Below are 24795 nucleotides of genomic sequence, written 5' to 3'. Positions count from 1 at the left end.
CCATTTCAGGGTGTACACCGCCTCTCGCCCAGAGTTAGCTAGGATAGGCACCAGCACACCCGCGACCCTCATGAGGACAAGCTGTATGGACAATTGATGGATAAACTTCGTTTTGTTGGTTGGTTTTTTTTAATGAGGCGGAAGACACGTCCGGTGGAAGGTTTAAAAAGTAAAAGTACACGGTCATTTTTCACAATGAATTTACACATGCCAAGAGGACATATGTTCATTTTATGTACTTTATATATGTGTATTAACAAGTTGTCTGGATGAATGACTGTTTTTGATGTGAAATATGCTGTTTTACGAGCCAGGACACTTTAATTTGAAAGTCAAGTCGCCCATGACGTGATAGCCTTTGGCGGGATCCGCCAACCGGAAAAGAAGGTGGCGACCCGACAAGTAAAATACTATATAGCAAATTACCACTGTTTTGGAGTATTTATGTGCTAAAAAGCATCTCGACTTGTTTTAAATTATCATTACTTTTACATAGTCTTGTCTACATAGTCTTGAATGATTATTAACGTTTTTGGATGGGGAGGAAAAAAAACTGGTATGTCGCTTTAAAATAAATAGCATTTAGTCATTTAAAAAAAATATTCACATATTCCTAGCGAACATGTTAATTGTATGTACTTAAAATGAGCTCAATTAACAATTCACTCGTCTTGGTGGTTTACTGCTTCTGTCGTGTAACTTTGTGTTTCACGAGACGGGACACTTTAACTTGAAAGTTAGGCACTTCCGCCTCTGACGTGATGACACTGTACAATTTACAGTAAGACTGATGTATATTTAAAAAAAGCCTGACGTCATAGCTTGGCATACTGTACTGTGCATATCCTTCTGTTTTCTAATGCTAAAATGGATGTATATTAATAAATACATTGAACGTCACGCCTCTGAATGCTTCAAATAGGCATTTTCTCTATGTTACAACCTGATTCCCTTGTGCTTGACTATCGATTAGTCCAAAATAATATGTCAAAATGTGCAATCTTACCTTGATTATTACTGCTTCTCTGTGGAACCATCGTTAAAGGGCTCATGGGGGAGAAATTAGAATAGAATATATGTGAACCGCTGCCTGTATAATTGCATTGCATATTTTCATTGTCAGTTGTTTTACAGTGGTTAAAAATTGGACGAGCGGACTGCCCGACTCGCAAAACATTTGCATCCCAATTACAGCCAAGGGCCGATCAAAACACATGCTGGCCAAAAGTCAACATTGACACAAACAGAATAAGCTCTACTCTACAATTACACATACGATACTAAGCACTGAGAATTGTTCTGTCTTAATGCATATGCTTAAAATCACATCAAAAGGCTTCATCCACCATGATGGCTTCGAGCACACCTCCCTTCTTTCTCATGCAATGGACTATTCCATCTTACTGCAAATGTGCAGACTTCACTCCAGAAAATAATCTTTTGGCACGTTGTGAGGGAAATGAAGGAGCGTTACAACAGTGGAGCAGAGAAGAGGAGAAGGCAAAAGGTAAACATCCCTCTATCCATGCTCTGGCCCGCTCATCCTCACCAGGGTCGCAGTTATACCGGTAGTTTCTTTTTTTCTTTTCAAACCTACAAGAGGTTTCAAGCTTTTTCACGGTGACATTGAACGTGTGTAACCGGCTAGCGGTTGCGATAGCACTGCCGTCAGTATCAGCTGAGGAGGTTGCAGTAGAGATGATTGGCATAACGGCATGCAGTTAGGAAAGTGCGTACTTGTGATATATAGTCACCAAGAACGCTGCCTAGGTTCAATAAAATAAGTGGAGGAAATATTTTTGGCTTCTGAACCTAAATTATTCACAAGGCATTATATTTTGTTCCTAAATCAGTTGTAAATATATATTTTTGGTGCATATTTAAAAACGCTCTTCATAAAACCAATTCATTAGTAGTAGTAATAGTCGCATTGGTAATAGTACCATCGCACCAATGGGGGACCTCCGCTTTAACAACACTCACACCCATTAGCGTTGTGGACAGTGTCAAAAATCTGTTTTATATGCCGTGGGCCACAAAAAAAATGGAGGGCTCGCCACAAATGGCCCCCAGGCCATAGTTTGGACTACTCTGCCTTAGGCTGTCAAATGTCTGATGAATATTGTAATATAATATCATAATACTATATAATTATAAGAATTAATGACAACACGGGTGCGTGCGTCCAAATGTTGTTGGACAGGGTTTCTATAAACTTTTTTTTAAACAATTGTATTACAAAAAAAAACCAAATGATTAGAAAGCAAGAATTAAATAAAGGAAGAAAAAGAAAGACTCAAATAAGGAATTGCAAATGTATGCGATAGTGTGGACATTCACTTCCTCATGTTTTTTGTTTTTTTTTTGCTCGTGTGCGCCGTCGACCAATCCCGAGTTAGCATTTTTCGCGCTGGTTGGCCTCCCCGTTTGAGTTGCCCGCAAAAGCTTTTTCACTCCACTTGAATGAAAATCTCCATTGACGCCATGGAGAAACTCCCCGTGTCCGTGTAAGCGGCCGCCGGGACGTCCAGCCAGCAGGTAAAACGCCGCCGTTCGCCAACGGGAGCCAACTCGAGGACTTTTTTGTACACTTGTCCGGGGGCCCAGCATCCATTTTACCGGAGAGGCGGCTAGTTAGCCGATGCTAACGCTGGCTGCTAGTTTTCAATGGGCTTCAATGGCTTCGCTTCTTAGCATTTTTTATTTTCCAAACGAGCTGTCATGGCGCCTCCTGTGAACGAGTCGCGGCCGAACACTCGATTCAGACAGCAGCAGTCGTTTACCCAATTCAACTACAATTCGCTCATATGTTTTGTTTTTGTTTTTCCTCGCGTTCGCTTAGGAGTGCAGTTCTTGGCGTTTTTGGCCTTTGTGCGGCGGCTTTGTCTAGTTGTTAGTTAATGGCTGACGCTCGCGAGTAGATCGAGATGGAATAATCGAATGCATACCCGCCTGTCAATTATATCTACTCAATATATCATTGTTTTAAAATAGTGCATGAGGCCGACTGAAGTTTGTCATTTCAAAGTACGTCGGAACAGTGGTACGAAGTTGGAACAATCGCAAGCGAGGCGCTCGCCAGACAAGATAAGTCGATCCCCGATGAGACTCCCCCATTGCCAATAAATGTCACGGATTGTGTGGGAGTTGCGGCGTGACTTCGCTTGTACAGGTACTTTAGTCATGGCCGTGTCAGCTGCTCTCGTTTCCGCGGCTTTTTCCAGACCGCGATGCGCTCATTGGGCATCGCTCCACGCGGTTCCGGCCCTCCTCCGTGCCCCCCACCCAACCAGCACTGCAGCTCGCAGCTAGCTGCTAGCTCGCTCTTTCTCCACCAGCCGGGGAAAGGGGCTACCTGCTCGGCGGTAGTGTCGCCCTTTCTGCTGCATTGTCGCTCTCAATGCAAGTTCCAATCCATTTGCTTCGGAACCTTCACGCAAGCGACCAAACAACGCAGCTGGAACGTGTGTGACAGGTGCAGCTTTTTCTGGAGCCCCCAAGCTTCCTTTTCGCATATGCTCCTGCGAGCTGGCTGGGCAAAAATGATGTAAACATTTATTTTTTATTTTGTTGTTGTATTGCTGTTTTGAGAGCTGTCATCACGCACCAAATACTGTTCATATTTACAGGCGTGACTAATAAGCAGCTTGAAGCAAGAAAATTTAACTTTTTGGAGAACTTTTTAACAATTTTCAACTATTACTACTACTACTTTATACTTTGTTACATCAACCTGCCAGGGACTACAGATAACCCTGACTACAGCTATCTTCGGGCAAGCGGCGGGGTACACCCTGAACTGGTCCCCAGCCAATCGCAGGGCACATCAAAACAAATAACAGGTGAGGCTGGGATTTGAACCCCGGTCCCCAGAACTGTGAGGCAGCTGTGCTAACCAGTTATGTGCTAACCAGTTGTCCACTGTGCCCCCAGTCCCCACACATGAAGATAAAAATCCAAAAATCAGGTATTTGACAGTTTTGGTGGTACTTTGTGCAGTGTGCGCCGAAAATCTCATCAGAGAACACCACACCTGTGAGCTAACAAAAACCAAGAAGAAGAAACCCTAGCGAATAAGTTGCAACGATGCTTCCCGATCTGTCAAAATGAGTTGGTACTTGAAGGTTAAGACTTTGAGCTTGCACATGTATGACTTGATGCCATCTATGCCGTTTTGTCAGAGAGCGTGAAAGGACTTGGATGGAATGGACAGCAAAGGGAGCTCCCTGCCTTCGATGCCCGAGCCGGCCAATCCCGTCAGTGTGAAGCGACCGCCGGATTCCCGCGGCGACCCTTCCCTGCTCATGGACCAGGCCGCCGCCCAACTGGCCACCACCTTGCAAGACAGCGTGCTCCAGAAGATGTCCGGCCACGCTCACGGCAACCACGGCCACGAGAGGCTCAAGGACCTTACGTCTCTGGTGCTCAACAGTGACCAGGACGCCGTGCCTAAGCTGTGCACCGCCGAGATGCCCGTCCTCAAGTGCGCCGAAGCCCCGAATTCCAACGGTGGCCGTCAGCACTCGCGCGGCGAGCCGGTGCTGCAAGCGACCGTCCCCCAGGTGGTCCAGGCGCCCCTCTTTGAGCCGTGCTCAGCCGCCGGGACCGGCTTATCCGCCGTTGTTGAAGGTGTGGCGTCTGCACCCGAAGAAAGGCAGGAGGTGAAGAAGCGGCGGGGTAGACCTCACAAACCTAAACCTCAACCCGACCTCTGCCCTTCCGCCGTACGCAAAGATGCTCCCGATGGCTCGGATCCTGCTTTGGAGGCGGTGGATGAGGTTAGTTTTTGCTTATCGTCGCCTCGTTCGACCTGCGATTTGTTCGAAGCTTAAAGAAATGCAGTGAACCCCCACTCTTCAAAGTCATGTTAAATGGGAGTCAGCACAAATGTGCCGCCATTTAAAGTGCCTCTGATGAACCCCCAATGAACCTCAGCTTCTCTAATAGGTTTTTCCTGACATTTTTGTAGTCGCAAGCCATGGTCCGCAGAGAGCTTCCACAGCATCAGAAGGATCTCATAGTCCAAAGGTATCAGTCAGGAGAAGGGTACAAAAGAATTTCCAAGGCATTGAATATGCCGTGGAACACAGTGAAGACAGTCATCGTCAAGTGGAGAAAATACGGCACGACGGTGACACTGCCACGAACTGGACGTCCCTCGAAAATTGAGGAAAAGACGAGAAGAAAACTGCTCAGGGAGGCTGCCATTAGGCCAACAGCAACATTGAAGGAGCTGCAGGAAATCCTGGCAAGTACTGGTTGTTTAATACGTGACAACAATCTCCCGTCTTCGTCATATGTCCGGGTTCTGGGGTAGGGTGGCAAGCAAAAGCCTTATAGTACAGAGAAGAAAAACACTTGAAATCTCCCAAACGCATGTGACACAAATGTGTTATGGTCTGATGAAACCGAGGTTGAACGTTTTGGCCATAATTCCAAAAGGTATGTTTGCTGCAAACAACTCTGCTCTTCACCAAAGAACACCATACCTACAGTACAGCCTGCTGGTGGCAGCATCCATGCTGGTTTGCTTGGTCAAGATGGAGGGAAGTAGGAAACCTTCCAAATGCCAGTCAAATAGTGTTCACGCAAAACCGTCAGGCTTCTGCTACAAAGCCAAAAAATGTCAGGAAAATCCGACTAGAACAACTGAAAAGTCTTTTGCATTGATCAGAGGCACTTTAATGGTTCCGTATTTTGGCGATTTCGACCCCCATAGAGTGACTTTCTAACGTGGACTTAGTATAAAAGTGTCAATTTCATTTCCAAAAACATCTTGGTTTGGTCATACGCGTGTCCAGAAAAGGCCCCTCTGAGAGCTACTTCTGTTAGACCCAGTTTTCTATCCGCTTTGGCCATATTGGGCAAAGACCGCCCCCTTCTTCTGATTGGTTGCCTCCGTCTTGTGAGAGCCTACGTGTTTGTAATGTCGACAGCGCTGGCTCGGGAGCGGAGAGGTAGGCGGAGATCCTCCCTAGTGACATCATCGAAAGCTCCAAATTCTAATGAGCTGATTTCAGGCCTCGGCACAAAAACGTCTGCAACTCAGGAATGCGGGACCCATTTGACATACATTCAAATCAGTCGCCTTTCGGCGAAATTTGAACCGTTTTGAACTCAAAATAAGATGTTTTTCCGGGGGGGGGGGTCGCTGTCGTCATAGACTCTTTCGTAGTCCTTGAACACTGGCAAAAAGATCCATTCCACCATCCACACACAGATGTAGTTGTGAATATTGCTCCGCGGCGGACTAATTTGCTTGCTCATCGGCCTGAGGTTCCGTCTGTGCCTTCGGGACCGACTTTAGATAAATCACAGGAGTTGACGAGACCAGAAAAAAACTGCTGTTAAGAAGTAACGGTACTTTTACTCCATCACAATGATCTAAACGTCGGTCGCTACTGTTATTTATCAATTATTGCTTATTTATCAACTATTCTGTGAGCGAGACTACAACTTAGACTTCCGCATTGATGCTATTTGCTCCAATCCAGTTTAAGCGCTAGTGACGTTTAAGTTGAGTTCACCAATTAAACGACACAAGAAAGTCACACGTCGTCTTCTATTGGGCTTCCCGGGCAACAAACCTCAAGCAAGCCTTGAATGAAAGCACCGGTGACCACCATCACACGTTTTTGTTCCCCTTTTGTTCTTATAATACACACGCCGTGAGCCATTGTTGTTGTCGTCGACATGGTAACGAGTGTATCTGATCGCGTTTGAGTTGACAAGATAAAGCCCAGTGATCGTAAAAGACGGGATGTGGTGGTATCGGAATAAGATTTTATTGTATAGTAGTCTGACGTAGTGCAATCGTGAAAGAGCAAATTTGTCTTGTAGTCTGATCCGGGCATTACATGTTGTCTGTCCCACACCGCCGACGTGTTTTCTTTTTTTAAATAACTTTGGCGTCAGATATTTACAGTACTACGTCAAAAGACACGCGACAAGGCTAAAAATAAACTAGCTTTTGGATTAAAATATACTGTACACGATGGCGACGCAGAGTAAATGTCTTTTGCGGAGCCGATCAATGGCGTCATTCATCGGCTCGGGGAATTAGGACATTAACGCCGATCAGCATAAAATGCTAATTATAGGCTGAAACCGATCAAGCCGATCAGATCGGTGTAAAGTCTACTTTAAATGGTGGCAGGTGTGTACCGACTCCTACTTAACATGATTTTCAATGTGAACACAGCCACATCCCCTGTTATAAAAGGGTGTGCGCACTTCTGCAAACACATTATCTCAGTTATTTTTTACTTACCCTCTCGAAATGTTTTTTTTTTTTTTCATTCAGTCGTACCCATTAAATGGTGGAAAAAGTTTTTACATTATTGTGCTTGATCTATTTTTTTAATATCACAAAAACCTGGCATTTTAACAGGGGTGGCTACACTTTTTATATCCACTGTAGAATACCAAAAATATTGGCTTAAAATGTCACGATATAACAAAGTACTGCTGGTAATTGGGGGGTGTCTTTGGATCCTTAAAAAGGCTTTAATGATCCTTAAAATGACACTTAATCCTTAAATCTGCTATTTAAACTGTCCAAGACAGTCACGGGGCGGAGGGGCTGTAATGGGGAGTAGAACGAGGTAAAAACGAAACATCAATGGAACCAGACAGTCGTGCTTGGAGTGGCCGCTCGTAGCGCACCGTTGTCGGACACGAGCGCGAATGAAACCAAAGTTTGCCCCGCGTCCACCGTGAACCCAGCATTATCCCTAACATTACTGAAATTTCCACAACCGATTTAGGCTTTGAAATGTGGGGTTTTTATTTATTTTTGTATTATTTCGTCGTTGTTGTTGTTGTTGTAGCCTGCAGTCGTCTCTGAGGCATCAGCAGACACAATAGAAGTGGCGCCTTTGCCCGGCAGCTTCTCTGTTGGCCACGTGGTCTGGACCAAGGTGGCGGGGTACCCCTGGTGGCCCTGCATCGTGACCACCGACCCTGAACTCAACCATCACATCAAACCCAACGGTGAGGCCCCTCTCAACTGTCCAACAATACAATGAGTTAGAAAAATCCTATATTATGTATTTTTTTTGTTTTTTTTGTTTGGTTTTTTTTGTTTTGTTTTTGTTTTTAAAAAAAGCTAAAAGCAGGCTGGGCCTCCTTTACCATGTCCAGTATTTTGGAGACGCTCCCGAGAGGGGCTACGTTTTTGAGAAGAACATGGTGTCGTTCGCCTGCGAGAGCCAGTACCAGGAGCTCAGCCTGTGCAACAACCAGCCGGCCTCGCGAGTCCTCCACAAAAAGGTACTTAAACCTAGCATGAGACATATGGACGGAAAAAAATGAACATGACTTATTTTTTCATATCGTCCAATCTCCATTATTATCACAATTTTTCTTATATTGTTTTTAAATCAATTATCAATTAATATAAATTGAAATCGGTTTTAGCCCCCCAAAAATCATTCAAACTTTTTGGTTACGTTTTTATTAAAGAAAAATAGCAATATAGTGTAAAATATAAAAACATAATCAAACCATAAAAGAATGTCAAGAAAATAAGTGATATGTCTGGCGCACGTTGCAGTGTGTTGACGTGTGCCTTTAAAGGGCGTGGCCTAGGGCGTGACATCAGCAGCTGCAGTGTCAGTCGGGTTGGCCGTTTACCACACGGTTAGTTCAGTGTTAGCCTCTTCTCCTTGTTACGCAATTTCAGCCTCTCAACAGTAAATATTTTCCGATTTCTGTAGTCCTCCATGAAAGCAGACTGATATTCTTTGTGATGAATCAAAATAAGACATTTGCAAACATCTGCTTATACTTTGGAAAACAATGATCAACATTTTTGAGGATTTTCTGACGGCTGTTACGGACCAGACCAGTAACTGAATCATCATCAATTTGTGTCCTGTTTTTTAATAAAGGGATGTAAATAATTTTTTTTTAAATGCAATTCATCAATTGATTAAAAAAATTATCGACACATTGATTGGTTATTAAAAGAATCATCAGTTGCCGCCCAAGTGAAGAGTTGTCTTTCCCTCCAGACACTTCAATCTGTGCCCCGTAAGCTGCGGCCCCAGTGGAAGATGGGCGTCATCCAGGCCACGGAGGCGCTGGCCATGTCGCTGGATGACCGCTTGGCCAACTTCATCTTCGTGTACGACGACAGGGGGCCCCACCTCAACCCCTGCATCCTGGACAAGCTGAAGCCGGAGCCCGGCATGGAAGCCGAGGCCCGACTGTTGATGGGCGAGGCGGCGGCGAAACACAGAGAACGGCTGAATGGAGGCCATCTGAAGAAGAACCTGCAGAGAAAGAAAAAGGGGTCTGACGATGGGGGTCTACTGCAGGTTTGTCTAAAGTCTAAAAGTCTACATTGGTGCTTCTCACATTTTATCACCTCAAAAAATACTTGGCTTTCCAAGTACTGCCAAAATGACCAACAAAACACAGTAGCAGCAAGCATTCATCAAAAAAGGTACCGTATTTTCACGACCATAAGGCGCACTTAAAAGTCTTAAATTTTCTCCAAAATGGACGGGGCGCCTTATAATGCGGCGCGCCTTATGTGTGACTTTGTTAAGTGCTCCGCTTGACTGACTGACGGAGCATTTCCTGCCGACACGCTGCTTATATAGAGGAAAGGCGGACGTGAAGGGGGAAGGGGCGGGCGTGAAGGAGGACGCTAAAGGCACGCCCCCAGTAGGTATATAGCGCCGGGGTGTGCATTGTGCAAAAGAACATCGGTTTGGCTAAGGACCCCCGAAAATGGCACCTATGAAGAGACGCGCTTATGAAGTACAGTTTAAACTGCAAGCTGTCAGTTACGCGGAGGAGCATGCGAATCGAGCAGCCGCGAGAGAATTCAAGATCAACGAATCCATGCTTCGCAAGTGGCGGATGCAGGAAAACGAGCTTCGCCAAGTCAAGACGAGGAAGCTGAGTTGCCGCGGAAACAAGGCGAGGTGGCCCGAGTTGGAAGACCAACTCGAGCAATGGATTATGGAGCAGTTGGAAGAACTTGAAGGGCGAATACGAGAAGTTATGTCTTCCATTCCACAGGAGTTCATGCGGCTTGAGAAACTGGTGGCGCCCATATCCAAAATCAAACTCCATGCAATACACTTTCTTCTCATGTTCATTTCTTGTAAGAATTATAGTTCAGAAATAAATTTCAAGTACTTAAAAATAGCGAGTTACTTTTCAATAACCCTGTACAACTGAACTGTACTTGAAAATGTAGTGTAAAATGGAAAATAAATAAAAAATGCAGCGTAGTCATTTTGTTTTACTGCTTTAACATTGTGCAAATTTAGAACATAACGCTGCTAAAATATAGGATGGGAAAACAATCTCAATCGTGGTGCTTTTAAAATGTATTGCACATTAAAGTTAAATAGAAATCTCACTTTACAGGATCACCTCACTGTGGAAGCGGTGGTACCGCTCAAGAAGAAGCCAAGGCCCAACCAACCTGGCTCCCCTTTAAAGGCGGACGGTGGGAGGAACGCATCAACGGGTCCGGCTAAGAAGAAGAGGAGGTTAGGAGAAGGTTCGGCTCCAGGTCAGTGGAAAAATTGAAACTGGACACTTTTTGTGTGATCAGGTTTATGCTGTCTGCCTTCAAGTCTCCCAAACATCGTCAGTAATTCATGCTGCTTAAAAAGTACATTCATCGCATCCTTTTTGCTACTCTGCTTTTAGGTAAGAGAGGGCTGAAGCAAATCTCCAAAAAGACAACCGTGGTGGACCAGCAGCCCAAAAAGAGGCGAAAAAACGTGAGTTTTGCTGAGAAGAGCCTGTATGTGTCATATAATGAGACAGGCAACACATACTTACAGCGTTATTCATAATCAGTCCCAGGCCTGGACTCTTGTGGGAGCCGACAAGGAGCCTAAGAAGAGGAGGCGGAAGCCTGACAAAGATGTGAAAGAAACCAAGAAACAACTAAAAAAGACTCAAGTGCCTCTTACAGGTACAACTATCATCAATCCACAGCACTGATATGTCCCCGCCGCCCCCCAAATGACCAGTCTGTAAAATGGTCCCCTTACATCAGATGACCAAGAAGCAGAGAAACCAAAGCGCAAAAGGAAGCGGAAGCAGGATGGAGAGGTCCTCGGTGAGCCCTCCAAGGCCAAAAAGAGGCGCTCGTCACTTTGTCCCGAATCTGAGGTGAGACAGCGGATATTTTCTTTTTGGGTCCAACAATTAGCATACTACACTGTTAAACTTTAGCGTAGCCCAAAGTTGGGTTATTTTGCTATCCTTACGACAATAGAACGACAAACATTTTATTACTAAATTGTATTGGACAGCACTGCCTGCTGGCAAGAATTAAGGGGCTTCAACTGTAATGGACTGTTCCTTCCCAGTTATTCATGATAACCGCCGCCTTGCACAATGGAAATAAACTGCACAGTCAACAGATTCCTTGGCCTGCAAGGTCACCAGCAAGCATTGTACTTGTCATACAATTAAAGTGATCGCTCTTCTGGACAGTTATTTGTGAACATTTTCATAGTTCAATAGAAATGGACAGAATTTAAAAAATAAAATAAAATCCACGGCACACTCGGTCACTTGCAAAGCAATATGGGTCATAATTAATGTGATCCCTCCTATCGTCAGTGGCATACCACCTTACACAATAGCAATCACCAGAACTTGGAACTTGAAACTAAGTCATTAAGGTTGCAGTAATACAGCCTTGGATCATGAACTCTGGCAATTGGGGGCAGGGTTTAAAATGTCCTGAGTGTGAGGACGCTCTTAAAGGGGATATATTTGAACAAACCAAGTTTTTCTAGTATTTGGGATGAAATATTGTCTCTGTGGTGCCTCAGTAAACATGTCAAATATGAATTCAAACGGTCCCCGCAATCCTGAGTTCCAGATGTTTTTCTGCATAGAGAGGCCTGAAATCAGCTCGTTGGACTTTCTCGAGCTTATATTCACTAGCGAACATCTCCGCCTACCTCTCTGCTCCCGAGCCAGCGCTGTCAACATTACAAACACGTGTGCTCTCACAAGACGGAAGCAACCAATCAGAGGAAAGGGAGTGGTCTTGGCTAAATATGGACACAGTGGATACAAAAGTGGCTCAAACAGAAGTCGTTTCTGGACACCTGTATGATGAAAGCAAGCTGTTTTTGGAAATGTAACTTTTATACTAAGTTCATGTTAGAGAGTCAGTCTACGGAGGTCAAAATAGACAGAATATGGGACCTTTAAGCGGACTGACTACATTTTGTGTGCAGGGTTCTGGAAGTGAAGGATGTCCCGATTCTCCGAGTGACAGCCTGGATGGGATGAAGAAGGGAGAACGCAAGAAAGAGTTTGTCTGCCAGGTTGCTCTTCACACGCCATTCACTCAGTTGAATTGTTTTACGGCCACAGACACGGAAGACATGTTTGTGTTGTGGTGCAGGTGTGCGAGCAGGCCGGTGAGGATCTGGTTCCCTGCGAAGGTCAGTGCTGCGGAATGTTCCATCGCCACTGTCTGGGCGAAAGCTTCAAGCGCGACGACAAGCTGCTGTGTCAGCCGTGCAGCACGGGTGAGCACGCCATCAATTTGGCGGTGTTTTCACGGACCGTCGGATCTTTGAGGTTCCTCGTTTCTTCTACCAGGAGTTCACCCGTGCTTCACGTGTAAGCGGTCGGACGGCGAGGTGCGCCGCTGCCACGTTGCCCACTGCGGCAAGTTCTACCACGAAGTGTGCGCCCGCCTCAGCCCGCTCACTGTGTTTGACAACAAAGGTTTCCGCTGCCCGCTGCACACCTGCATCAGCTGCCACTACGGATGCCGCACCCAGCACAAGTCCAGCAAAGGTGAGGAGCTCTGCGGCCACCGCGCTCACGTCGCCTCGCTCGCCGTGCTTCTTACCGGAGCTGGGGGACTTGAGTCACATGACTTGACTCCCTTGAAATTTAGTGGGGACTCGACTCAACTCGACTTAGAGCTGTGCGATATAACTAGGCTTTACACGATCAGGATTTTTGGGACTGATCAGCGAGTTTAAAAAAACGATAACCGATCACCGATCCGATCACATGATGGAGGAATGTGTCTATTTAAATGACCTGTTCATTTACTGCATATGGTTGTGTACTTAATTGCTCAAAAAATTATATTTAAAATAATGTATCTTTGTTCTTCTATTGATGCCAGTGAGGCATAGTGACAGACAGAACAAATGAATGGTCTTCTATTAGATGGCAGGAAGTCAATACAGTCATTAATGTATCCACTTTTTGTGACATTTTTGTTTGTTGCCTTAAACGAACGTCCTCTCCTCTCCTGACCACCGGTGATCAACAACACACGTTTTCCCCCCATTTTGTTCTTACAAACACATGGCGCAATCTATTATTGTTGTCGTCGCCATGGTAACGAGTGTATCCGGTCGCGTTTGCGATGAAGCCCAGTGATCGGAAAAAACAGGATGTGGTGGTATCGGAATACAAGATTTTATTGCAGTAGTCTGACATAGAGCAAATTTTTCTTCTAGTCTGAGCTGGCGGGCATTACGTGTTGTCTGTCTATCTTTTAAAAAAAAAAAATAATAATAAATTTATATTGGCTGTCAGATATTTACAGGACTACGCCAAAAGACACGCGACAAGGCTAAAAATAAAGTAGCTTCTGGATTCAAATATACTGTGCACGATGGCGACGCGGAGTAAATGTCGCCGATCAGCATAAAATGCTAATTATCGGCGGATGCCGATAAAATCAGTGTAAAGTCTAGATATAACGATATCATAACATCTATCGTACCTTATCTTCTATCTTTTGATAATTAGATTTACCTTGCTTCTCCTGAGGGAATCGTGTAACTTATTTTCCTCCGCTTTGTAATTGTTTGACTGGATAATTGGTAGCTATACTTCAATGCTACTTCAAGCACTGTGTTGTTTTAATTCTTTGCACTTCCACCAAATGTTTTGAATGGTATTTACTTGGCCACAGGATATTAGATTTATTTTATTTTTATTAATTTTTTACTCATTTAATTGTAAGGTGTATATACAGTGTATTTTATGTATAAATGGTGACAAGAAAATTGAACAAATTTTTGAACAATTTTTTTTTTTCTATTAAAAAAAGAGGCTTCAAGCTGTGTATTGCCACGCAGTTAGTTTACGTAAAACAATAAAAAACAATTTCTTTTGGGTGGGGGGGGTGCTGGAACGTATCAGTGACATTTCCATTTATTTCAACGGGGAAAAATGATTTGAGTGTTGCACCTTTTGAGTTGCGAGCGTGGTCAGGGAACGAATGAAACTTGTATCTCAAAGCACCAGTGTATGTGACCTACTCCTACCTCTGCTCATTAGCCAGTTATCTTTGCTTACGCGTTTCCAGGGCGGCTAATGCGATGCCTGCGCTGCCCCGTGGCCTACCACGTCGGCGACCAGTGTGTGGCGGCGGGCAGCGAGACGATCGCCAACACGGCCATCGTCTGCACCAACCACTTCAACGCCAAGAAAGGATACAGCCACCACAGTCACGTCAACGTCAGCTGGTGCTTCGTGTGCTCCAAAGGTGCCGTACAAAAACATGAAAGTCCAGATGATGTTAGAAATAAAGAAAAAAGGACCTTTAAGTCCACTTTTGAAGCCACGCCCCCCTTTTAACACCCTGATAGAGATGGCGTAGCTCCTCTACCCCACCCACACCCTAAAAAAGTCCAAAAGATCCCCAAATGGATGGCGCAGCTCCTCTTTTGTGAACCCCCATTCAAAAAAACAATAAATAGAAATCTCAAATTGCACTGCAGCTTCCACTTATAACTAAGTCGTTTTTGTAGTCATTACCAAAAATGTATGTGCGCCTTGTAGGAGGTCAACTGCTGTGTTGCGAGTCTTGTCCTGCCGCCTTCCACCCGGACTGCCTGAACATCGCCATGCCAGACGGCAGCTGGTTTTGCAACGACTGTCGCGCCGGCAAGAAGCCCAAATACCGAGACATCATCTGGGTCAAACTGGGAACTTACCGGTGAGGCGGGGCCATGGATGCCGCCACGTTTTTCATCCAAACCTTTCCAATTGGGTGGTTTTTTTTTTTCCCCCCCTCCCCCTTCAGGTGGTGGCCCGCGGAAATTCACCACCCCCGGAACATCCCCACCAACATCCAGCACCTTCGCCACGAGATCGGAGAGTTCCCCGTCTTCTTCTTCGGCTCCAAGGACTACTTCTGGACCCACCAGGGCCGAGTGTTCCCTTACATGGAGGGCGACCGGGGAAGCAAGTACCAGAGGACCGGCATCGGGAAGGTCTTCAAGACGGGTAAAGATCCAGACAGCAAACCAATCTTAATCCGAATCGTACATATGACGTGTTTCCTTACCTGCTTTGTTTCCTCAGCTCTGTCGGAGGCTGAAGCTCGATTCAAGGAGATGAAGATAAAGCGGGAAGCCAAGGAAGCGCAGGAGAAAAACCGAAAACCGCCCCCGTACAAGTTTATCAAGGTGTGATATCATACCTCCAGAACAAATTAATATTGCCACAACCGGCTGCTACGGTGTCATCTTTTCAGGTGAGATCGTGGCAAACTTCGGAGTGCTTCTGCCTTTACGTTATGTGGGAAAGGTTCAGAAGCGAAAGACACTTTTTGGGTCGGACATCACTCATTTGCGACGAAAGAGGAATCAATAAGCGGACTCGTCGGGCACGCAAAGAAACGATTCCTAGGAATTGAATTACTGCAAACTGGTTCTTAAAAAGATTTTCAAGTCCCATCCCTACCATTTTATATAGAGTATACACTACCATTTAAAAGTTTGGGGGTCCCTTATAAATGTCTTTTTTTTTTTTTTGTCGAGAAAGGCATTCTTTGTTTATCACATAAGAAATGTCTGCACTATATGTCTAATTCATTTGTTACACTATCCTTGATATAAATGATAAAACAATCAGTGGTTGTCTAAAAAAAAAAAAAAACTCGCGGAACTCGCATGTGATTGGTCGGTACAGTTCATCGCTACCGTAAAGCCTGTAATATGCGCCGCTTAAAACAGAAGCACCCCGTTTGTCTTGAATCATAACCGTTCTTTTTTTGGCTATGGTGAGGGTCCGCTTGGGAACTCTTCTGGGTCCGGACGCGCACCGCGGTCCGCCAGTTAGTGACCTCTGTTTTAAATGATGTCGCCACAATTGAGCGAGCTGTTTCGCTCCTTAGCACACTGGCTAGTTAGCTCGTGGGCTTGCGAACGTAATAAGTAGTTAACTTTCACTAAAATGTTTGCATCTACGGTGCCGAAGCCGTTCCGCCAGCGAATTGCTGCGTCGTGAGCGGCGTGCCGGGTTGTTACCACAAGGAAAACTCATCGAGCGCGGGGGGACAAAAAGTCTCGTGTCCATTGTATTTATGAAACGATTACCTGGCCTGCTCTTCTGATTGGCGAGCACCAAGACAGGACTCGTACTTTTAGTGGATAATGTGAACGATTTCGGACACAGCCCACGTACGTCTCTTGCCAAAACACCAAAACTACAGATTGTCTTCACTTTTGATTTGACATTGAGATATTGGAAGCATTTCATTGTTACCAATTGCACTTGTCAAATAAAATTGAATAATAGTTGAACATTTATTTATTTATTTAATATTTTTTTTACTGGCTTCTGATTTCAAAACTAGTTATCCATCAATTTGTTGTCTATGTAATAATATTAGCTGATCATACACTCGTACTTTTGAATTTCAGTTAACACACTGACAGACGATTGCGAACAAAGACCTGTCTTTCTTTCTGACGCACATGAGGATTTACCGATGTGTCAAAGCGCGGCAGTGTAGCAGCGCCGACTACTGGTGAGGAGGGCTTACTTACGTCATGTCAGATTTTTCTGGATCAAATATCGGTGGCCGGTATCGGCAGCCTTCACGAGTACCCTATCACTTGAAATAAGGGCGGTATCGGCCCAATGGCGATACCTGGTATCGGTACTCACTCTTCCCTAATTCAGTCATAACGGCCCTCCGAGGGAAACCATAACTACGATGTGGCCCGTGACAAAAACATTTCTGCGGCGGTTGATTCAATTTAATGCTGGCGGCAAAAACTGTTTCAAAGCTTGTTTGATAGCAGGAGAAATAAAACAAATCTCGTTTGAGAGGGAAAAAAACAAAAAGCAAAACAAAATGTCAGTCTTTTGCTTTTCGTACAAGGAGAAAAATGTTTAACTGGATTTTAGTGAGGACGAATTGCCCGTTTTATTCTAAAGCCATATCGCCAGCGATACCTTGTCGACTGCATTCCATGATGCCGCCATGTACAAACTCTTCTCCGCGGATGCCTCTCGTCACTTTCAGGTCAACAAACCGGTGGGCAAAGTCCAGGTGTACGCCGCCGACGTGTCCGAGATCCCCAAGTGCAACTGCAAGCCGTCGGTGGAGCGTCCGTGCGGCTTCGAGTCGGAGTGCTTGAACCGCATGCTGCAGTACGAGTGCCACCCGCAGGTGTGCCCCAGTGGCGAGCGCTGCTGCAACCAGGACTTCACCAAGCGTCTCTACCCGGACACCAAGATCATCAAGACGCCCGGCAAAGGCTGGGGCCTGATCGCTCTGCGCGACATCAAGAAGGTGAAGCGGGAGAGTCCAAAAAACAAAACACTCGCGCAATTCTGACATGCCAACGTAGCCCCTTCACGCAGCCTCTCTCAATACGGCTGCAAATAACCATTATTTCAACTGACTATTATTTTTTCCAAAAATTGTGATTGTTTGATTTGGTCCGTAACGTCAGAAAATAGGGGGGGAAATGTTGATCATTGGTTTCCAAAGTCAACGCTGATGTTTGTGAATGTCTTTTTTTTTTTCTTTCCTCTCCACCTCCCATTGAACATAAAGATAATCAGTCTGCTTTCATGGAGGATTACAGAAATGGGAGAATATTTACTGTTGAGAGGCTCGAAATGATTGATTGTCAAAATAGTCAATTAATTTGACGGTCGATTAGTTGTCGCACCTCCATGTGCTCAAATTTCCCGTTCAGTCAGTTTACACTACTATCTCTTCAAGTACGAAATTCCAAATGGTAGCGCATATAACTCGCACCTGTTAATCCACCAGGGCGAGTTTGTAAACGAGTACATTGGCGAGCTGATAGACGAGGACGAATGTCGGGCCAGGATCAAGTACGCTCACGAGAACAACATCACCGACTTCTACATGCTCACCATTGACAAGGTATACGTGTGTATGTACACTACGTATGCGTGTGTTACATCAACACGATGCTCCCCAGTGGATACGGGTGCTGTGCGCTCAGCAGTTCCTCTTCCGCGGGGAGCGACACGAATGGCACGGTATTGCATTGGGAACGCTACATGCCAGTCCGCTGTAGCGTCACAGTTGCCAATACAACAAACGCACGAGCGTGCGCTTATTGTTTAAACATTGCAAAACAAATGCATAACAATAGAATACCTTTGCCGTTTCATTTGCCTGCCAAGGACCGAATCATCGACGCCGGTCCCAAGGGGAACGTCTCCCGCTTCATGAACCACAGCTGTCAACCCAACTGCGAGACGCAGAAGTGGACCGTCAATGGAGACACGCGCGTCGGACTGTTCGCCGTCTGCGACATCCCAGCAGGTATTTTCGGGCGCTCGAAAGCCGCCACAACAACAACACGCATGCATACAGATCCCGCGCAATCAGTTCAAATATGGTACAAAAGTCCACGTCGGTGCTCATACATGATATGGATTCATTAAACACTTTTCAGAGGAAAAATTACTACCGAATTGCTGCATTAAAACGTATCATTTCCGTTGTTTCTTGATTGATTGTTACATCATCATTAGTTTCTGGAGATGGGGAATTTGAGGTTTTGGTTTCAAAATTATACATAAATATTAAAAAAAAAAAAAAAAAATCATGAAATATTTCACTGTGTGTCTGAATTGCCTGTAAGTGTGAATGTGAGTGCGATTGGTTGTTTGTTTGTATGTGCCCTGCGATTGGCTGGCAACCAGTTCAGGGTGTGTCCCGCCTCCTGAGAAGCGGCTCAGAAAATAGATGGATGTGTGTGTGTGTGTGTGTGTGTGTGTATTGTAAATCATTGCATCATCGTTCACTCATTGTAAAATGAGTTTCCTAACTAAATGAAGTTTTTGACACTATTCTAATTTATTGAGATGTACACACTAAAGCCAGCGATACTTGGTGTTGCCAGCTTAGCATTACTTATATTTCGTGACTTTTCGGAGCTATTTTTTTCAAAACAGTGACTAGCAACAAATGTAGCCGCTTTTTCATGGCACGTTTGGCATTATTGGAGACTAGGAGAGACTCTTGACTCAGCAAATATTCCACCGCTGGCTCATTTAACCGTAAATGAAAATAAATGTAAATTTGAAAACGTCTCTGACACTTTGGTGTTCGTTTTTGCTTGGTAGGCACCGAGCTGACGTTCAACTACAACTTGGACTGCTTGGGAAATGAAAAGACGGTGTGTCGCTGCGGCGCCCCAAACTGCAGCGGCTTCCTGGGAGATCGCCCCAAGGTTTAAAAAAAAAAAAAAAAAAAAAAAAACGAAACATGCACGGATGTCACATAAGTCGTACCTTGACTTAAGAGCACCTCAACTTGTGATTTGTTCGTGTTACGCGCCGTCACCCGGTCAATTAATTATTTTGTTTTGTGTTGTGAGAATTCGTATTCATTTATGTGTGTTGACTTGGCGAGATGGATGCAATGAACTTCACCACATCTGGCCACCGTCCGTTCACGTTGCTTACCTCGCAGTAAAAGTTAGAGGTTGTGTTTGGCTAAATTTCTTTATTTTAACCGTGGGTCCTAATTGCTGAGAAGAAGCAAATGTCAATTAAAGTAAAGCATGAAATCATAGAAAACGATGAGCGAGGTGTGTGTGTTTAGTGGACTTGGCGGAATAGTATAGAATAATGTTATATATATATATATATATATATATATATACATATACACTAATAGTAGCACTTCTGTATGTACAACATATGATACTGAAGCAGAAAGAGTAAGTAAAGGCTATACCGCCAACCAAAGCGATTTGAGTTTCAAGCACGGCCGTGGAACGAATTAGTCGTAAGTCGGGGTACGACTATACAATCGCCGTCCTTGACGACGTTACCTGGCGTCAACAGAACTCCAGCGCTCAGGCGGCCGAGCCCAAGGGGAAGAGACTGAAGCGCAAGTACAGGAAACGGCGGACGGAGGGCAAGAAGTCGGACGACGAGTGCTTCCGCTGCGGCGATGGGGGACAGCTGGTCATCTGTGGGAAGAAGACGTGCACCAAAGCCTTCCACCTGTCCTGCCTCAACCTCTCCAAGAGGCCCTTTGGTCAGCACACGCCCACACATCAGATATTCACCCACCCTAACTTTACTACGAATCATATATACAGTTGAAAGCAGATGTTTACGTACACTATGTAAAAACAAACTCACTGTCTGACATGAAATCTGCCTAAACCTTTCCTGTTTTCAGTCAATTTGCTAAATGCTAGAATAAGGAAAGAAGCAATTTTTCATGACTTTCTTCAACGTGAGAAGTTTACTATACCTTTTTAAACCCAGACGATGTCATTTCTTTGGAAGCTTCTGATAGGTTTATTGACAACATTTGATGTAATTAGACACACATCTGTGGATGTATTTGAACTAGGCACACCTGTAACACATTTCTTCTTTGTGTAACATCATGGGAAAGGCAAGAGAAATCAGCCAAGATATAAGTCTGCTTCATCCTCGGGTGCAATTTCCAGGTGCCTGAAGGTGCTGCGTTCATCTGTTCAGACAATTACATGCAAGTATAATCACCACGAGAATGTCCGGTCATCAAACTGCTCAGGAAGTGTCCCAGATGTGCAAATCAGCCCAAGAACAAAAGCAAAAGGACCTCGTGAAGATGGTTGCTGAAGCTGGTGAAGTGTGTGTCATTAACAACAAGTACTGGACCGACCACTCTGCCAGGAAGAAGCCATTACTTCAAAAGAAACAAACAAAAAAATGACAGATTACAATTTCCTTTGCTCTGACAAAAGTTGAGCCGTTTGGCCGCAAGGAGCGTTGTTACATTTTCTGATCCACTTGACAAACTAGATGGCGCCATGAGGAAAGAACATGATGTGGAAATAGCGAAGCAACAATATCAAGACATCAGCCAGGAAGTTAGAGCTCGGGCGCAAACGGGTCTTCCAAATGGACAATGGCCCGAAGCTTACAAAGTCAATGTTTTGGAGTGGCCACCGCAAAGCCGCCATCTCTGTCCTATTGAAAATTGATGGGCAGACCTGAAGAGGCATGTGCGAGCGAGGCGGCCTACAAACTTGGCTCAGTTGCACCAGTTCTGAAAAATTCATTGTGGAAGCATATCAAAACATTTGACCCAAGTCGTACAATTTAAAGGCAATGGTACCAAATACTAATGGAATGTATGTCAACTTCTGACTTTGAAAAATGGACTGATTCTTCTGGTATTTAGCAAATACAAATAATTTTAGTCATCCTAATAGACCTCAAACAGGAACATTTAGTCAGATTTCATGTCAGACAGTGAGGGGGGAAAAAGCATGGCTTTCTTTTGATATAGTGTATGTAAACCTCTTGGTTTCAACTGTATACATATTTTCTTAGGTCCTTGGGACAAATTGGTCCATCTTGATATGATCAACATGTCCTCCCGATTTTCAGTCGATCCGTAAAACCGGTGCTGGGGCCAAAAATTTTTAACGTTACCGCTTGCCGTCAGGTCGCTGGGACTGCCCGTGGCACCACTGTGACGTCTGCGGCAAGAACTCGGACGCCTTCTGCCAGCTGTGCCCCAACTCCTTCTGCAAGGCCCACCAGGAGGGGGCGCTGCGTGCCTGGCCGCCCACGGGGCAGCTGTGCTGCCAGGAGCACGACGAGCACCACCAGGATGTCGCCCTCGCCGCCCGTCCCGAGGGGCCCGGGGAGGCCCGAGTCAAAAACCCCAAGAGGAAAGCGGCGGAAGCCTAAAAGAACAAAAGTAAACCGTTAAATCTTGGTCGTCAGGGAACGAGCTTGCCAGTTACACTTTTTCAGGTGTTTTTTTTTTTTTTTTTTGTCTTCCTGCACGGCGCTATCCACTTCCTGTTCTTGAACGTTTCCACCAAACTACCTTTTTTTTAAAAAAAATTTTGGGGCGTTATATCATAGAGTTAAGTTAAAGGTCATACTCTGGTCCCCTTCTCCTTCTCGTAGTTTCCATCAAGACCAAAAAGTAGCAGACATGACTTAGTGGGACGCATCCGACATGTTGCCAAATGTATTTTTTATTCTAATATATAGAGTATAAATAGTAACAATTTATATGTATATGCCAGGAAACCTTGTACTATGCTTTGTCCAGTAGCGTCTTTTTTTTTATTTTAGTGATCATATCCTGTAGGACATAATAATAATAGATCATGTTGGGGAAGGGGCTCTGCTGCCCTCTGACAAACACTACTGAGATGTTTAAAGGCTCAAAGCACATTTTTTTTTTTTTTTTTTTTTTTTGTGTGAAATATTTGGAGCATAATGTGTCTTTTTTTAATGTTGTTGAAAAAGGAAACTGTGCTTGAATCATGAAAAGGCAGCTTTTGTCTTGAAGAAGAAGAAGAGCTTGAATGCACGTTGCGTCCGTGAAAGACGCCTCTGGTGTGTGGCTAAGACTCCTCAGTGCTTAAATGCAGTTGAGTCCTTAAAAAAGGCGCTTTAGTCTGTTAGGAAGAAGGAATCAGTGCTTGAATGCACTTTGAGTCATGAAAAGGCGCCTTGAGTGTGTTAAGTCAGAATGAATCAGCTTTAGTCTGATAGTAAAAAGAAATCGGTGCTCGAATATACCCCCCGAGTCCTTAAATCGGCTTTAAGGGAGATTTTTTATTTAATTTTTCTTCACCACGTCCCTGGCAGTTAGTGTTTACTTCGCGTTTTTCATTATGTCGTCACAAAGGCCACCGCCGAACTGCGGTTTTTATTTTAAGTGTCTTCGTTTTTGTCTAGTCTGGATTGGGACATCGGAACTGTATTCCTAATTTCCCAGGGTGTCTGAAGGCATCGTGGTCATGTGCGGGAAGTTTTTTGGTTTTCCTACCTAACGATCGTTGTTGCGCTAACCTTGTCGCTTTGTGTTGAATGTATGTAGTGGATTGTTGTGAGCACTGTTTAACTGGCTTGTAACTACTGTCCCCTCTAAACCACAGACTAATATGTACATACTGTATAAGTGCCCATAGTGTTGCCTTCTATTGTAAATATACGTTTTTTTTCCCAATCCTACCACACCGTGTTAGGGTTTTGTTTTTTTCAGTCGTGTTTGCGCCCCCTCTTTTTTTTTTTTTTTTTTTTTTATACAAGAAAAAAAATTGTGAAAATAAAGATGGTTTACAAGAATAATAAAGTTGAGGAAAAAACATTTTTCCAATACAGTTTCAGAATTATATACAAATGTAAAGTTTTTGTACATGATTATCTGAAATGGTATTAAGTTGTATGAAGTTTTTTTTAAATTTCGTGTCAATATTTTAAAAATGTCATTGAACTCATTCACTGCCACGTAGCCGTCAATGGCTTTATTAAAGTCAAATATCCATTTTAACTGAGCGTTGGCACTGAATGAGTTTAAATGAAATTAACTTGCAATATTACAGTAAATCAAAGGGGGGGAAAAAATCTAAGCATTACAATTTCAAACATCCATCCATTTTCTGAGCCGCTTCTCCTCACGCGGGTCGCGGGCGTGCTGGAGCCTATCCCAGCTATCATCGGGCAGGAGGCGTGGTACACTCTTCAACTGGTTGCCAGTTCCAGCCAATTGCAGGGCACAAACAAGCATTTGCACTCACATTCATACCTATGGGCAATTTAGAGTCGTCAATTAACCTAGCATGCATGGTTTTGGAATGTGGGAGGAAACTGGAGTGCCCGGAGAAAAGCCACGCAGGCACGGGGAGAACATGCAAACCCCACACAGGCGGGGCCGGGGATTGAACCCCGGACCTCAGAACTGTGAGGCAGATGCTCTAACCAGTCGTCAACCTTGCCACCCAACTTCAAACAAAAATGGTAAAATGAATTATGTGATTAAAAAGGCAAAAAAAATGACTAGGCTGCACAAAAGCACAATTTTTTAATACTTTGAATAAAGCAACCTGTGAATTGAAAAGGGATTTGTTCTAATCTTACGGCATGAAAATGAGAATGTTTGTGTATTACAAGAAGTCCGAATATAACGTGATGGAGGACTGAAGACGATCTTGTCAAATTGCATTTTGGTATGTTTCCAACTGCTGCCTTCAGGTTCCTGTGGAGAATTCTGACATTCATGTATTAAAAAAAAAAAGGGTAATATGACTTGTCACATAACATGCATTATTGTTCGAATACACGAGTTCTTCGAAGCCAGCTTTCGTCTGTAAGGAATGCAGGTTGAGTCTTGAAAACGTGGCAACCTTTTGTCTGATGGAAGGATGCTTTAAATGAAATATTTGTCAACTTTTTTTCCTCAGACAAGCTCCACTTCAGATACCTTCCATCAAATAAAAGCCAATGCTACAAACTTTGTTCCTCCAGATGAGAAAATGTGATGGGTACAAGTCACTAATTTACAATAAAATTATGACGTGAACAATGTGTGCATCATTTTACAAAAATAGTTGAGTCTACAGTGGGAGGAAAATGTAAGTGAACTCTTTGGAATTTCTTAAATGTCTGGATTCCATAAAATGTAGGTATGAGCATCTAAATCACAAGAATAAACAGGCTGCTTAAACTAATAACAAATTATATGAACATTCACAAGACCGGGAGGAAAAAGTGAACCTCTCGGCT

At 44.3% G+C, this 24795-nt stretch overlaps 1 protein-coding gene across 6 annotated transcripts; it reads left to right on the top strand.

The window, feature by feature from the left end:
• Positions 1-2395: 2395 nt before the first annotated feature.
• On the top strand, positions 2396-24416 carry nsd2 (nuclear receptor binding SET domain protein 2). 6 transcript variants are annotated; one of them, XM_061796012.1, is made up of 23 exons: positions 2396-2538; positions 4182-4778; positions 4970-5248; positions 7830-7992; positions 8108-8271; positions 9015-9320; positions 10387-10534; positions 10675-10748; positions 10828-10945; positions 11030-11145; positions 12231-12320; positions 12401-12527; positions 12601-12801; positions 14339-14518; positions 14815-14971; positions 15059-15261; positions 15340-15443; positions 17291-17560; positions 18050-18166; positions 18433-18574; positions 19381-19487; positions 20107-20302; positions 21713-24416. In XM_061796012.1, the coding sequence occupies exons 2-23, from the start codon at positions 4206-4208 to the stop codon at positions 21958-21960; spliced, it is 4083 nt and encodes a 1360-aa protein (XP_061651996.1). In that variant the 5' UTR covers positions 2396-2538; positions 4182-4205; the 3' UTR covers positions 21961-24416. The 6 variants fall into 6 exon arrangements, with proteins under 6 accessions (XP_061651996.1, XP_061652000.1, XP_061652001.1 ...); XM_061796014.1 differs by lacking the exon at positions 2396-2538 and adding an exon at positions 3005-3172; XM_061796013.1 differs by lacking the exon at positions 2396-2538 and adding an exon at positions 3196-3475.
• Positions 24417-24795: the final 379 nt, after the last annotated feature.

This window comes from Phyllopteryx taeniolatus, chromosome 13 (assembly GCF_024500385.1).
Source record: "Phyllopteryx taeniolatus isolate TA_2022b chromosome 13, UOR_Ptae_1.2, whole genome shotgun sequence".
NCBI classification, from domain to species: Eukaryota; Metazoa; Chordata; class Actinopteri; order Syngnathiformes; family Syngnathidae; genus Phyllopteryx; species Phyllopteryx taeniolatus.
This window is presented reverse-complemented; position numbering and strand designations above follow the sequence as displayed.

Coding starts and splice junctions, on each gene's coding strand:
- nsd2 (XM_061796012.1), top strand. CDS start 4,206: ATGGACAGCAAAGGGAGCTCCCTGCCTTCGATGCCCGAGCCGGCCAAT. Junction 5,249..7,829: donor AGGAGCTGCAGGAAATCCTG/GCAAGTACTGGT, acceptor TTGTTGTTGTAG/CCTGCAGTCGTCTCTGAGGC. Junction 10,946..11,029: donor GACTCAAGTGCCTCTTACAG/GTACAACTATCA, acceptor CCCTTACATCAG/ATGACCAAGAAGCAGAGAAA.